Source organism: Octopus bimaculoides, chromosome 14 (genome assembly GCF_046866305.1).
Source record: "Octopus bimaculoides isolate indiv1 chromosome 14, ASM4686630v1, whole genome shotgun sequence".
Taxonomy (NCBI): Eukaryota; Metazoa; Mollusca; class Cephalopoda; order Octopoda; family Octopodidae; genus Octopus; species Octopus bimaculoides.
In genome coordinates, this window is record NC_142941.1 from 23,565,510 (window position 1) to 23,583,009 (window position 17,500).

The 17,500-nt window shown below is 33.9% G+C and overlaps 1 protein-coding gene across 1 annotated transcript in view; it reads right to left on the reverse strand.

Moving 5' to 3' along the window:
• LOC106884025 (endothelin-converting enzyme homolog) overlaps positions 1-17,500 on the reverse strand; it is a 582,571-nt gene that overhangs the window by 463 nt on the left and 564,608 nt on the right. Inside the window, exons 14-21 of the mRNA XM_089362545.1 lie at positions 17,403-17,480; positions 16,577-16,680; positions 10,606-10,716; positions 9,437-9,504; positions 6,840-6,964; positions 6,652-6,717; positions 4,574-4,669; positions 4,152-4,228 (exon numbers count right to left, since the gene is read on the reverse strand). Coding sequence (XP_089218671.1) covers positions 4,152-4,228; positions 4,574-4,669; positions 6,652-6,717; positions 6,840-6,964; positions 9,437-9,504; positions 10,606-10,716; positions 16,577-16,680; positions 17,403-17,480 — 725 coding nt within the window. The remainder of the gene's footprint in view (positions 1-4,151; positions 4,229-4,573; positions 4,670-6,651; positions 6,718-6,839; positions 6,965-9,436; positions 9,505-10,605; positions 10,717-16,576; positions 16,681-17,402; positions 17,481-17,500) is intronic.

A 17,500-nucleotide genomic window follows, 5' to 3' on the forward strand; every position in this document is an offset into this window, starting at 1 on the left:
AAGTACAACCAATTTATTGCACATAAATTTTAATAACAAAATCTTATATGGACTCCGAAGGGTCATATGGACCCCAGTTGAGAACCACTGACCTAAATCATTGCTTTAACCATCAATTAATGTTTACAACTGCATCAATAAATGTTGGATTTTTTATTTTTTCAAAATATTTTTTATGTTAGCAGGTTACATGGGTTTTAGTACTTGCAGAGAATCTTTGGAACCTGGATCATTTCCCTAACACTAATCACATCTTGGTAACAAAAGAATATAGATAATACTGAGGAGTATAATGTAGTCAGAGGACATCATGGTAAGTCAGGATAATTATGGCTGGAAAGCCTTTGGGCATAGATCTGCCTGATCAGGGCAAACTTAGAGCTAAAGAACATAAAAAAAACATTTATCAGATGTCAAAAAGCGTCAATAGGAACACTTCCAACAAGAAAATGAATTACAATTCACATAAATCTCACAACACTACAATCACCATAAGCCATTGTATCTTTTAAGTTGCTAGGTCACAACTTGAATGCTTCTGATCATAGCTCTGCAGAATCAGGGCCGAATAATTTTAGAGGAATCAAACACATTCTCCAAGACAACAAACAAAGAAAAAACAACAATTACATATCTGAAATAGCCAATATGGCAAAACTTAAGGTCAACCTAAAATGCAACATACTGATAGCACAGAGCACATAAATAAAACTGAACATCACCATTAATAAAAACAGGAAAATTACTATGTAAATAATTCAGGGAAAAATATAAGGAATAAATCAATAATAACTGCAAAGCAGCATTGACAAATCTATTGATGACTACATCACAATGGGAGTTAATCAACAACTTATAAATATATAGCCAAAATTCCTAGAATCTGGAAAACAGGCAGTATATAATAATTCTAAAGCCTAACAAACCTCTGAATGAAGCAGTGTGACCTATCCATGCAGATTCTAAAAGATTCTTGAAAGACTCAGTTTAATGGTAACATCATCAGTTGATTTGATTTATGATTGTTGAGAATCATTGGTTAGTTTTTTGCTGATGCTATCAGTTTGGTGTATCTGGTTTGTTTATAAAAAATTTCTAATTGAAATAAGTCTCAGTTTCTAATTTTAATTGGTAGAAAGTTACACTGGTGACGTGAGGACTGAGACCTGCTACATACACACAGCCATCCATACATACCTATAAGTGTATGTATGTATATATGTATATATCAGTATCCTTGTAATTGTTACAAAGGCAAGAGAGATACCTTAGAGAGAATCAAGTGCAGTTGAATCAACCAATGGATCAAAATATGAAGGTCACAAAGAGAATCATTGCACAATTGATCCATGACAGAGTAGACCTAAATGAGATGGAGTTTGGCTTCATATCACAAACGCAATCTTCCTGGCTTTTGTTGAATTGGAGAAGGTGTTTGACAAGGTGTCATGTTCAGTAATTTGGTGGTTACTAAGGAAACTAGAAGTAGATGAATGACTTATGAGTGATGTACAAGTTATATACAAAGTAAAGTGAGAGCCAACAAGGATTTCAAGGACAAAGTTAGCATGTGGGTAGGTGTCCATCAAGGCTAGGTCCTCAGTCCTCTCCTATTCATCGTAATCCTATAGGCCATCACATAAGAGTTTAAAACTGGATGCCCATGGGAACTCCTATATGCTGATAATTTTGTTCTCATAGCTGAATCAAAAGGTGAATTCCAGGTTTGGAAGCTAAACTTAGAAATGAGAAATCTTGCAAAGACAAACTTAGCAAAGACAAAGGTTTTAATAAATAGGAAAGAAAACAAGACCCTGGGAAATATAAATGTGCATGAATGACATAGTACAAATGTGCTGAGAGAAAAACTGGAAATGAGAGGAGTCAGAAGTAGAGTGTAAGAAAGAAGACTACATTGGTATGGACAGCTGTATAAAGAAGTGCAGATCACTTAATGTGGAGGGAGCTTGCAGAAGAGAAAGACATGAGAAGAAGTGGTGAAGGTTGACCTCAGGATCCTGAGGAGAAGATGACAGAGGACTGGGATGACTGATGGTACACAAGTAGACCCAATCACCTTGGCAAAATTGAGTTCTGGTAACAAGTGTTGGCATATGAAGACAAGTGTTGGCATATGAAGACAATGAAAACATTATATCACATCAATTGAAGTCTCTGAAGTTAAGATCTCAATTAATATGAGTCATGTAGGTTGCATTAGATGTTCTCAATACAAGTGGAGAAACATTTGAACAACCGTTGCTTGTAGGAGTTTGAAGACTTTACATTCTTCTCTCTTCTACACTGTTAGAGGAATGTAGAAAAGAGACTATAAGCTAGAGTAACAGGATATTGTTTTTGACAGCATCTGACTGACTGGTGAGGAGTAGAAAGACTGAATTTTACATATTGACGTTTATTTTGAAAAGAAGTTGGTATAAAAAATTAAGGACAGAGAATGCATGATGTGTCCCAAAGAGGTATAAGATGTGTAGTTTACCTGTTAGGATGGATGGAGTTAAAGTACATTCTTGGTGGAGACAGGGAAAGCTGGGGAACAATGTTCATAGGATATAGCTAACCACAGCTACTGTCTTTGCAAATGAACCCTACTAAAAGAGCCCTAGTGAGCCTTTCATAATCCTGTGCTTACTGAGGAGGGACACCAGTCACAAAACATTACTCATGTCTAGCATTGAGAGTATATTTATGCTGTGAAACAAAATACTAAAAGTGAAAGAAGCTTTAGTTCTAAAGCTGCAACTTTTGTTTTTGCAGCATAAGGTGCCATCAACAAGGTATGGTATATCACTAAACGAATATTTTAAGCTGAGTGTACCAGTAGTATTATGATCAGAAACCATGATCCTAATGCTTTAAATGCAAAAATATCCTTTTTTTGATTTGTAGTATTATAGATACTAGCGGGACCTGTGAATATTTCATAAAATTAATGGTAAACCTATCGGGTTATTTCTGAAAACTTTATCTAAAAAACCTGAAAGTGTGGCCTGTGTTGTTTCTGTATGGAAAGATAGTCGCTAATCTGCTACTCTTTGAAAAGTGAAAGAAATTGGAATATGATGATTACTTAATGCCCTTTATATACTTTATGCACAATTTTATAGACTTAATGCAGAACACTTATAAAATATTCACTCTTATTTTTCCATTTTCCCCATAAAAAAATATCTTGTACATATAATACAACCTTTAGTTAAATTGCATATACCTGCCACGTAAATAAGCATGAATATTTCACGGAATCACAATGATGTGCATGTTTTAAGTGATAGGTAATATAAAAGACTTAGTTCAATTAAAAAAAAAAGCACTTTTCACTATCCCATCATCACCCCTCCCCCCACACCACCTCCATCGCCACCACAACCACCATTATCATCTCTCTCTCCCTCTCCTCTCTTTTCCACCTCTCTCTTCTCTCTTTTCCTTCTCTGTGTGCCTTTCTTTAACCTCACCATCAGAACATCACCTCCCTGCTAAAGTTATATTTTTAACTCTCCTCCTCTGCCTTCAACTAACTATTTTTAACCACATAATAAATATCACGTTTCCCCTACCTCACATCATGGATGCTTCTCTGTCCCTCTTTTTTTTTCTCCCTCTTTCTATCTTACTCTTCGTCTTATCCTCCTTTTTCTTTCTGCTCTCTTTCTTTCAACTAATCACATGAAAGCATTACAATTACATTCCCTCTACCTCATGTCATGGACGTTTCCCTCTCTCTCATTTTTCTCTCCTTCTTTTCTTTCTCCTTCTTTTTCTCTAATCATGTGAAAGTGTTATTGAAGGGATAAGTAACACAATGACAAGCAGAATTATTATAAGATGTTTCTAAGAAATATCTGTATTTTGGAACTCCTAATTGGGACCGATTCTTTCAGTCCTATTTGGAGAGATTGTTTGCTTCTGAATGTGTGTAATTGAAAATGAGATAGAAAAGAATATGATATGAAGAGGGAAGTGGGGTGAAACCTTGAAGTTGATGTATTCAGAGAGCTCACTTTGACACATTTTGAAAGGATGTGTTCAGTGGAGACAATATATTTGAAGGGGAATATGTCTGAAGATTTCTGATTGAATTACTTGGAGATAAAAGAAAGGAATAAACATGGATAAGTTGTTGTTACCTTGCTTTACCAGGAGCAAAATGGTCAGTCAGCAAGTGATGTTTGAGTCCTTCTTTTGTCCATGCTGAACAATACATCTGAGAAAACAAAATGAATTTTTTTTTTATAATTCTTTTAATTGTTTCAGTCATTTGACTGCGGCCATGCTGGAGCATCGCCTTGATGTTGAAGTTTTTAAATGAAAAGTAATACTGATTCTGATTAAAAGTTTTATTTTAATTTGAATAAAGTTCTTTGAAAGGTTTTAGTTTTCAAGAAATCCAATTATTTTATGATTTGATTATTCATTTTCTATGAATTGCAATAACGAAGTGTGATGTTTGGTCAACCCAAATTATTTTTTCTTTCACAAAGCAACATCTAAACCATCATTGAGGAAAGTTAATTACTATCAGGGAATGAAATAAATTAATGAACCTTACTTGGGCAAAGCTGACATAAAATAACTGTGTTGGTGTCAAATCTAGTCCTGGAAGAGGTTTTTCAATTCCGTTTTCTTCTGTCCAGAGAAGGTAAGCCTGTCCAATAAAAAAGTTGAGAATGAGGAGTAAGAATTACTTCATTTATGTAGTGAAAATACATACAAGACTTGAATACATTTTGTGACCATTTGTATACTTTACATCATAATAACAAAGAGTCTTAAGACTTTTCTCATTTGGTTTTAATGAGCATTAGTGGTTTTCAGGAAGCGCATAACTTGTAAACTATAGTATGACTAAAGAATCTTTACAGGGCTGTCTGACCTTCTAGAAACAGCAGCCAAATTTCTCTCATATCACACATTATAATCTTAGAAAAAAGGAAGGACAAAATAGATAATCTACTTCTAGATATCTAAAGAATGACAGGAGGGTCATGGTTGGAATGTTTTTGATCATAGATCTACTTGATCAGCATTGAGTTGAAAACCAAACATCAGCCACAACAGCAGCAGCAACAACAATAATAACAACAGCAACCATAACTACTGTTATTGATTTTTCAGAGGCCTAATCTGATACATAAGAACTTTTACTGTCTTCAGAATTAGCTGAAGACAATGCAAGACTGTTGCAGATTCATCGCAAAAAGTAAGTCATGTGAGCAATGATAGCAAATGTACTTCTGCAGCTTCAAAATGAAGACCAGCATGACATTGATTGTAAGTATCAGTTGTTAAGCAATAAGTAAAAAATATAAAATATGAAGAAATACAAATAATGTTGTTGCCCCAATATCAACAAGTCATAGAGATTGAAACTAGGTGCTAGATTGCCAACAAATTATTTTGTGCCATTAATTAGAATTTGTCCATATTTTACATTTAAAAAAAAATGTTTATATCAGACATTTGTTTTTTGTGTTGTTTATAGGTTTGTAATGTGCCAGTCACTAGTTCACTGTATTTTTGATGGTGAGAGTGACAAGGGAGTGTTTATGCAACTCAGGTAGAATTAATACCATAATGTATTTTTCTCTGAACAGACTGGCTTTCACTGATAAACAACAGCAAAAGATATAAATGCAAGCCATGCTAGCATATACGTATATGTGTATATATCATTATCATCATCATTATTCTCATTGCCATTCTTAACATCTGCTTTCCATTTTGGCATGGATTGGCAGGCTTAACAGGAACTGACAAGTGAGGAGACTGCCAGGCTGCTTTGGCATGGTTTCTATAGCTGAACGCCCTCCTTCATGCCAACCACTTTACAGAGTGTTGTGGAAGCTTTTTACATGGCACCAGCACCAACACCAGCAAGGTTACTAAGTAACTTGCAAGACAAGACTCCCTCAACTGAGTGGGGGAGTAGTACTGAGGAGGGTGGCTTTGTATCAGGTAATGAGAGGTTGGAGTATGACAAAAGAACTGAAACAGGTGTCTTGCAGTAGAGGAGATAGAAGGCTAGCCCAGTAGCCATTTATATATATATTTTATATCGCCTACCTAATGCCTCAAATCCTGATAGTAAATCTGAGGAAAGCCTTACAATGATAAAAGAAGTACTAACAAAAGTAGATTAATGCATTAATATACTTCTGATTGGTGGCTTCAACTTCCCTAACACAAGATGGCTGGAAGGTGGCATACTCTCAGGAATGCCATGTGAAGAGCACAGTCAAGCAGAGTCTCTGCTTGATCTCATTTAAATGGTGTTCATGGAGCAAACCATACTCTTCCCAACCAGAAACAGTAACATATTAGACCTCTGCTTCACCAGCAATATGGAACATATCCACATGTGAACATATCACTGACAATCTTCTCAGATCACAACAATAAGAGAAAATTGCTTTCTAAAGACTATAATAGCATTTACTGTTGGTAATATCTCTATTATCAAGTTAAATGAGCTGTTGAAGAGTTGTCAGACACTGAATAATTCTATATACTAGATGACAACAAATATTCAAGTTGATTAGAAAAGTTTTAGAGTAGAAATTAAAAAAAAAGTCTGAATTAGCTAACAAACCACTAGCTATTGTTTTATGAGATCTGAGATAAACTTACAACATAGGCAGCACGTAAACCTCCATTGTCAGCTATATTTTCGTCAAGTGTCACCTCGCCATCAACCTAGGAGTAAACAGAAGAAAATATCAATACATCTTCTTGTATGAATACATTGATTAATTAAAGAGTACCAAAGTTAATTAGATTAATCAAAGTATAAAATGTAGAAAAACTTCAATACTTACATACAAATGTTCCACTTGATATGAACTGTAAGTTTTCCGAACACATTGTGTTGTGATGTTAAACTTTTTAGCAGTGTCTGGATTCCACCAGTTGCGTAACTGTCCATTTCCATCATAATGCATTCCTTTATATATTGGTAAAGAACTACTTTTAGAATACATTCAGTTATTTACTATTCCTACATATAGTCATTCACATACATAGCGTAATATATATAAATATTTGTATGAATATAATATATGTGTCTGTGTGTGTGTGTACACATATACATACATACATATGTACATATAAACAAACATATGTATGTGTGAGTGAGAGTAGCTACAGTAAAGTTAAATGATTAAGCTGTTCTCTTTGCACCCATGAGATATGGGTTTGCTCTCACTGCATCACACTTTGAAACTTAAAGTACTAAACTGTTTTGATCCATACATGTAACTCCCAATGTGTATATAAGTCTGTGTGGAAAGAGGTTGTTCTTTCCAAGTATACACCAGTTTAGCAAATATATTGATTATTCTGTGTATACATTTTCAATTTTCCTTGCATTGTTTTATATATATATATATATACTTTCTTAATCTATAAGTTTGCTCCTGTTAATATGTATATGCATGTATGTTTTTGACTATATCATATATGTGTATTTATATTTATGTGTGTATGTGTGTGTGTATGTATATGCATTTATTTGTATATATTTGTATATGGTTGCTTATTTGTTTATATATTGTGAGTGGAAATGACTAGCAGGCAAGTGTCCAGTACTGAGGATGGGTAAGGCCCCAGAAACCAGTTCTAGTTTACTGGTCTTGCCATGCTGGAGGGAAGTGGTTTACTCCCTTACTCAGTATATCAGACACAGGTTGTCTGTCGTTAACCAGCTGGAAAAGATGTTTTCCTGGAGTTAAAAAGTAGTAACATAGTTCTGTATGGAACAGCCATGCTGAAGTGGCAACAAACATTACATTTTAGTATCATTAATACTTGTATCTCTTTTAGAGATTTTAGCACTTTGTAAATTAGGTCATCCATATTCTTTCATTCTTTTACTTGTTTCAGTCATTTGACTGTGGCCATGCTGGATTTATTCTTTGTAAGCCTAGTACTTATTCTATCAGTCTCTTTTGTTGAACCACTAATTGACGGAGACGTAAACTCACCAACATCGGTTGTCAAGCGATGATGGAGAGGCAAACACAGGCACAAACAACAAACACATACATACACACACGCACACACACACACACACACACACACACACACACACACACACGCACATATATGACGGGCTTCTTTCAGTTTCCGTCTACCAAATCTACTCACAAGGCTTTGGTTGGCCTGAGGCTATAGTAGAAGACACTTGCTCAAGGTGCTACGCAGTGGGACTGAACCCGGAACCATGTGGTTGGGAAGCAAGCTTCTTACCACACAACCACTCCTGTGCCTGTATGTTTAGGATTTTGTTATTGTTTCTCTTCTGTTTTGATGTATTTAACCTTTTTGCATTATGATTACTCTGCCTAGTGTAATAATTTTTCATCCATGATGTTTTGAATTAATCATGCATTATTTTGGAGCTTTGAGACTTCAATGATGTTATTGTGTAATTATTTCAATAGTGTTTCACAATGAGGTTATTATTCATTTGGTGGTGTTTATCTTCATGAAACAGCTGGTGAACACAATCAATTTATGCACTATGTGTGAAATTTATGCTTTTCTGCTAAATATATATATAAAGAGATTAGTGTTGATCTGTGTCAGCAAGGCTTTTATTTACTAAAATCAACAAAAAGAGTTCAGTGAACTTACTATGGGGATTGGAAGATCCAATGTTTGAGACAAAAATCCTTCTTTGACAGAAAAATTGTCAGAAGAGAATTTTCCATTCCCCATGGTTAGTTCACTGAACTCTTTTTGTTGATTTTTACATACATACATACATACATACATACATACATACAGAGATACATACATACATGCATACATACACACACACACACACATCACTTCAACCACATATTTACAAACACTGGAATCTTAACTCAAAAAGTTTTGTTGTTTTGTTAGTGTTGCTTTGTTAGCGACCTGCTTGAACTCTCTCAAGAACTTCAATAAAAGTAAAATAAAAATTTTACGTACATATGCATACACACATACACATACATTCATACACACATACATACATATTGAGTTACATTGCAAATATATTTTAAGTTGACATAATCTTACTAATTGTGCCATTTACATTTGAGGAATGATAAGATAGAATTCAATACTGCTCACTGATTGCATCAGACTGTAGGGTGAATCTAATTAGCAACTAATAGTACTTCTTATAATTATAGAGTTGCTTTTCAATTTTCCTAGGATACAAATTGGCTCAGTAATGGTAAGAGAGAAAGTGCCACATGTTCTTTTATGATTTATTCTGGTTATTCATTGTCCTACTCTGGTTTTCACGTCTTGTATGGCACTTCATGCATTTGCATTTTTTAAACTGTGCTTCCTTAAAAAATACCAAACCCATTCAGAGTGCTGCATATGCACATACATTCTTATATCAATAGAGAGTAGTGTGGCATATACTTACCCCTGATGCCAAATGCATGTGTTATTTCATGTCCTATAACTGATCCTATGGCACCAAAGTTCAGAGATCTGAAAATAATGACGAGAATGTGAGATAGAAAGTCATTCTAGAACAAATATTGTTGGTTAGCTGCAGGTCATACATGATTAGGCACCCATGATCAAAAGGAGGTATGTGTGGGGGGATATCGGGGAATAGGGAAAAGATGATAGAAGAATTAGAGGAGTGTGTATATATATATATCATCATCATCATCATTGTTTAACGTCTGATTTCCATGCTGGCATGGAATATATATATATATATATATATATATATATATATATATATATATATATATATATATATATATATATATACATACATATATATATATATATATATATATATATATATATATATATATATATATATATATATATATATATATATATATACATATATACATATATATATATATATATGCATACACGTATATATGTATATATATGTATAAATATATATATATGTATATATATGAGTGTATATATATGTATACACATGTGTGTGTATATATATATGTATATGTATATATGCGTGTATATATGTATGTATGTATGTATATGTATATATATGTATGTATATGTATAAACGTGCATATGTATATATATGTATACATAAACATATGTAAACATATATATATATGTATATATATATATATATATATATATATATATATATATATATATATATATATATATATATATATATATATATATATATCACACACACATCACACAGAAGAGATGAGATTAAGAGAGAGGAAGGGAAAGACAGTGTGAGAGAAAGAGACAGAACTAACATTCATGTATGATAACCATCATCAACTACACAATATTTCAATTCTGCAGCAGGATATTGCCTCTGTGATTCACTTAATTGCTTCAGGGCAGAAGATAATAGGAATTGCTATGGCCCAAGGTCAGTATCAGTGATTTGAAGTGGTTCCCACCAAGAAGTTGGTGTCTTCTGTGACTTTTATGAAATAACTTCATTATCGGGATTTCATTTTCAAATAGTTTCTCTGAACTGAACTGTAGAATTAACATATCTGCTAACAACAACAAAGTCAATACATGTTTACAGAAACAAAAAAAAAAAAAAAAAAAAAAAAAAAAAAAAGAACTTACTGTGGCCCTTCTTCCGAGAAAAATGGTAGATGAAAAAGCGCCATAGGGAAGAAAAGCTCATTTCTAATTGGTGAATAGAAAGGGCTGACTGTGACTGGTGGAGATATCCATCTGAAGAGAAATCAATTAATTACAAAGATTGATATGTGTACAGTATTAGTAAATATATTTAATCACCAAACGCACGCTGAAGCAACATATAAAATGTAGTCTTACTGAAATAAGGAAGTTTTTGTTAGCTAGAGTCTCATATTGATACATCAACTCATTAATATTGTATATCATATTTTGTAAACAATAGTGTTGTTGATTACAGTTTTCCACTGTGGCAATCATTGGTTCAGTTAATTTCTGATGGTGAAGGTGATGAGGGGGTGCCAATGATTTTCATATTCAGTGCATACAATGACCCCCCCCCCTACACACACACAATCACACTCTCATTGTGTGTGTATATATATATATATATATAAACAAATAGCAACAGATAGATTGTGGTCCACTCACTACAGCTATTTCAGATGTATTTTTTATTGATGAATAGAATTATTGCATCATGTGAAAAAACTGTTTTCATCAGGTGAATATATGTCTGAATTAAACATTTCAAAACATCTTAAATTCCCAAGTGAGTGCCATTCAAGTCTCTCCAATGAAATTTGGTCAGAGGGTGATTACACTCCTCTAGTTTGTTTGTACTCTATAAAGAGGAAGCCTTTAGGTGACTGGAATGAGGAGGGGAGTGAAAAGTAATTATAGTGGGAGGATGAATGTGGAATAGGAGATGAAAAGTGTATATTGCATTCTACCTCATGAAAAAAAATTATAAATTAGTTGTTATTTTATTTTATTTTAATCTATAAATAGCTAGACAACAGAGTTCCTGTGGGGTGAGGGGGGGGGGCGGACGCAAAACTCATTAGAAGATAATATAAATCTAAGGCTGGGGACAGATCATTATGTACTTGCATACATTCATTTGTGTACAAAGATAAAAGGAGATATAATAATATACCAGCCTATACATACAGTAATAAAGCATACATATACATAAAAATGTACTCTTACGCACACACATACCTACACATACCTACACATACATACACACACACACATATATATACATATGTAAATATATATATATTCACATGTACAACCATATATATATATATATATATGCAATTAAATACACACATACACACACATATATATGCAATTAAATACACGCACATACACACACATATATATCTTAGGTTCTGGTAGGGTATAAAGGTAGGGTGTTTCCAGAGAAGCATTCAACTCAAATTCTGGGCTACCAACACTGTCAGGTTCCAGGTCAATGCCAAAATTCTTCAAGTGTAGAAAATCCTGGTTTCACAACAGTAACACTGCTGTGTGGGTTTGGCAAAGAGTAAATTATAATCCAAATAATAAGACAAGGGAACTCCTTAACACATCTTCCATGAATTGCCTCAACTGCCTCTGCACCAAATCAGCCTGCAATGCTAGTCAATGCAAAAATTCAAAGCAAAAATCCATGCAATGTTTGTGGTCTCAAACAATTGAGTAGTACCTCATCAAACCTGCATCAAAGGGTGCACTTTCACATTGTGCGCATTGTGAAAGTGCACTCCCAATGCAAGTCTGATGATAAGAATAAGAATAGAGAGAATCACATCTTTAATTGGTGATTATGAAGTACATTATCAATGATTGTTTCTTAATTCTTTATTGCCCACAAGGGGCTAAACATAGAGGGAACAAACAAGGACAAACAAAGTGTGTAACTGGTATTTAATTTATCAATCCCGAAAGGATGAAAGGCAAAGTCAACCTCAGTGGAATGAACTCAGAACGTAACGGCAGACGAAATACAGTAAAGCATTTCGCCACCTTTTTAGATTGTTTCTATTTTGCCAGCATATTTAGATTCAGGAAAAGGTATAAAATACCAGTCGAATTAACATATTCAAAAATATATGCTAACACAACATTATCAAAACAATCCAAAATTGGTTAAATTCAAAGTGAACCAAGAAAATATCTCCAATACGTGAACAGATACAAAAAGAACATGAAGAAATATAATATTCATAGAAAAAACAGTTTCGTATCTAACTTTTGCTAATGTCAACGAAAGAATAAAAGATAAACAGAAATTTCTTAAAATTCTTCTACACGATATTTGGATTTACTTGCCATACATGAAGAATTACCTTGGATGTTAATTATACTTGCATTTATTGGTATCTGATTGTTGGATATAATTAACCAAAATCGTTTAACACTGAGTGCTTTATAGATATCTGCCTGGATTTATTAATCCCTTTTATTTCTTATATATATATATATATATATAATAATACGAATAATATACATATATATATGTGTGTGTATATATATATATATATATATATATATATATATATATATACCATCATCATCATCATCATTGTTTAACGTCTGCTTTCCATGCTAGCATGGGTTGGACGATTTGACTGAGGACTGGCGAACTGGATGGCTGCACCAGGCTCCAATCTGATCTGGCAGAGTTTCTACAGCTGGATGCCCTTCCTAACACCAACCACTCCGAGAGTGTAGTGGGTGCTTTTATGTTCCACCAGCATGAGGATCAGTCTGGTGGTACTGGCAACGACCAGGCTCAAATGGTGTTTTTTACGTGCCACCTGGACAGGAGTCAGTCCAGCAGCACTGGCAATGATCTCACTCAAATGTTTTGTTCACATGCCACCAGCACAAGTGCCAGTAAGACGACACTGGTAACGATCACGCTCAAATGGTGCGTTTTCCGTGCCACCGGCACAGAGGCTGCTCTGGCAGTGATCCCGCTCGGATGATGCTGTTAGTGCTCCACTGGCACGGGTGCCAGTCATCAAATTTGGTTCGATTTTGAATTCGATTGGGTGTGTGGAATAGAGTAGGTAATTATGTACTGCATATGTTTCTAAGAAAAGTTGACTGAAGCTTATGTAACATTAGGTTATTACATATATGTTCAGCTCCCTTTTCTTTAGGTACATTTACCTTTTGTTTACAAAGTTCATTGTTGAAAAAAGTAGGTTTGATACATATATATATATATATATATATATATATATATATATATATATATATATATACATATATATATGCATATATGTGTACAAGATGTCACTAACTGTCTAAACAACATGAAGTACAAAAACTAATGAGTTAAATATGCAAACAATGAGAGAGAAAAAATGGAAAGCAGGACAAATAATACAGAGAATAACTCTTCATCAGTTGTCAGCTGTCTAACTACTCCTTATTTCGAGCATTCAATGACAATATGAGTCTTCAAAGACAGTTGCTAACATAAATTTCAAAATAAAATTTTGGATTTATGGAGGGTCAAAGTTGGGAACAAAAACAGGAGGGTTATTAGACCAGAACGAGAGGAAAATAGTGAACACTGGGAGAAATATCTTCTTTGAAAAGAGAAAAGGTAGACGAGAGAGAAAGAAAGACGTCCAGTTTTCGTTCTGGTCTGATGACCCACCACGTGACTGATGAAAGGTCGTTTCTCTGTGTTACTTGTCCTGTTTTCCATTTTTTTCCTTGTTGTTTGCATATTTAACATGTTTGTTTTTGTACTTCATGTTGTTTACACAGTTGGTGACGTCCTGTACCCATATATGCATATATATATATATATATATATATATATATATATATATATATATATATGATATTATTTGTATTATTTTTTAATTGAATGCCACGCATCCATTTCCAAGTAAGTTTATGTATATACACACACACAATATTTTGTGTCTATTACCAATGTATACAAGTGAGGCTGTATATTTGGTTCTATTTTGCTCCTTTTCCAAAAGTGCTGTCATGCTTGTATCTATTCTATCACCATGCCTAGCTGGTGTCATTTTGTGGGTGTTGTACATCATACACTGTCAAGGTTTGGACCTAAAACAAGCAGCATATATCTTAACAAATGTAGAACATTTAAGAAGTATGTTATGCTTGTTTCCTGAATTTTGATAATATTTAGTTCCAGGTTAGCCCTCATTGAGCATGTTTGAAATGAGAAGCATTTCAAACATGACCATCTGTCATTTCTTTTTATTTGTTATAGATGTAGTATATCAAAGAATACATTATCCAATGTGTCCTCTGTTCATTATCCTCCTCCTCCTCCCCTGCTACCCATCATCATCGTTGTTATCATTATCATTGTTGTTGCTTTAACATCTATTTTTCCATGCTTGCATGGTTTAGATGAAAATAAGTTGGGGCAGAGCTTTCTATAGCTGGATGCTGTTCCTGATACCATCACTTGCCAGTTTCCCGGTTCAGGTTATAAACTCCCTGTTTATTGAACAACAAACAACCCAGACATGTTTACATGGAGAATTGGAAACAAACAACACTGGTCGAATGTACTTTTTTTGTTTACAAATGTCACACATGACATCTGGGCATCTTTTTTGCAGTGAGACTGCAAGCATACAACATCTTTTGCTTGTGTATCCATTGTTTACAATCAATGAACACAAATGAAGATGAGAAATATGACCTCACTCATGTGTGCACGTGTGCGTTTGCACACACACACACACACATGTATTTATGTACGATGAGCCTGCCAATTCTACTCACAAGGCTTTGGTTGGTCTGGGATTGTAGTAGAAGACACTCAAGATGCAATCCAATGGGACTGAACTCAAAACCACATGGTTGGGAAACAAACTTCTGAACAACACAGCCATATTTGCACTTATATTTATGTACACTAATGACCTCTCATTCCACACCATGCTACACCATTAATATTGATTGACTTATTGCCACTTCTTGTATCAAATTAATGAGAATGATTCAGACAAATGGCTTCTGATGCTGGATTAATGATATTAACTCATTGCTTAGTCTGTATCTCTCTCTTACACACACACACACACACACACACACACACACACACACACACACACACACACACACACACACACACACACACACACACACATGCACGCACACATATGCACGCACACACATGCACGCACACACATGTGCACACACAAACATAAAACTAAAGAGAAGAAAAGGAAGACATCGATAGAATTCGAGTGAAACCAAACATAATATAAAATGAGTCATTAGACAGCTGATATATGAAAAGAAATTGACAGATGAAAAGTTTTTGAGGAAAATTGTGATATATATATATATTTGGAAAAAAAGACAAAAAAAAAAAAAAGAGAATCAGTTGATTTTGAGTGGATTATAGGTAAATCTTGGTATATACATATGTATTCTAAAGTGAGGAAGGATACCAGCTGTTGTAGTTCTACTGTTCTTAATAAATGGGATGTAGATTAATGGAATGCTTCAGCAGGATCCTAATTCAAATATTGCAATGGAACAAACTGGTTGTCATTAGATTACCAGATCTGTGCTGATATTCATTAGCAATGGAATTTGTTTTATTAACAGAAGTACTTTTGAAGTGGTACATTTGTTAGGTCAATCAGTTCTATCTTTTGTAACCCATTTCTGACATGTCATAACAGTTTCAAATTTGGGTACAAGGCTAGTAATTTTGGGGGAGTGGGTAAGTCAATTACATCAATCCTAGTGATCAATTGGTACTTATTTTATTGATCCTGAGAGGATGAAAGGCAAAGTTGGCTTTGGCAGAATTTGAACTCAGAACATGAAGATGGATGAAATGCCTCTAAGGATTTTTCCCAGCATGCTAACAATTCTGCTAGCTAACTGCTCTATTTCTGACATATAATATCAATGACCCAAACTCTTATGATTTATAAAGTTCAAGTGTAATGTTTTATTGCTTTCTCACTGTCATAGATTTTAAATTCAAAAGCATAATTACATGTAAATTTTCTTTTAATAAAAGTAAGATAAAAACATTAAAAGTATACTACTCTTCATATAGACAAATTGCACTTACCTCCGTCTGTCAGGTTTTTCTATTAATTGTGCTATCATCTTTTCTAAATCAAATTTTTTCCAGTTTATTAAATTAGTAAACCAACTTGACTCCAAAACATCAAACTAACAAAGATAAAAGAGACATTGTTTCATAAAATCAAAAAAAACAGGTTTAATACAAAGTCTATATATCTTGTACATCATTATATGTGTAAATAATTTTGATTAAGTGTATAGTATCACTTCTAGAACCATTATATGGGCAGGTCACTTGAGTTTGCCACTGGCAACATGTAATCTAGTACAACATATTTCATGGTTGATTTGTCAGTAATCCTACCAAGTTTGCTTGATGAGGAGGGTGATTTTTGACACCCTGCAAGATGAAAAACCAGGCCCTGCCTAAAAGCAGATAAACCCAGGGAAGTTGATGGCCATCCAATAATATGCACAGAAGTATCGTCAGATGATGGCTTAGCTGGCTGAAACTTCAAAGCCACTCTCAACAACATTCTTGTTTAAGAGTAATAAATTTGTACTCTGCTAAACCATAGAGTAACCCATCAGATTATTGTAAAATTGTTTTCATTATAACTGAACACAAAAACAAACACAAAAAAACAAACACAAAAAAACAAACAAACACACACACACACACACACACGTTTTGCTTATTGGAAGTGGATTTGTGTTTAACATTGTTATCTAATAAAATGCTAATCATATACTCAATATATCTGTTATTACTGTAGTGAGGGCCTAGTTGAAGTGGGTCATTGAAAGAATTTCTTTAGAAATGTATCCCAGTTTTACACAGTAAATAAAAACTTGTGAAAGTTACTTACCTGTTTATAATAGTTATTAAGAAATGTAGTATTGAGCATGAATGAAGGGTAACTGACTTTCTCTATCATAGAATCCAGCTAAAAAAAAATGAACAGAA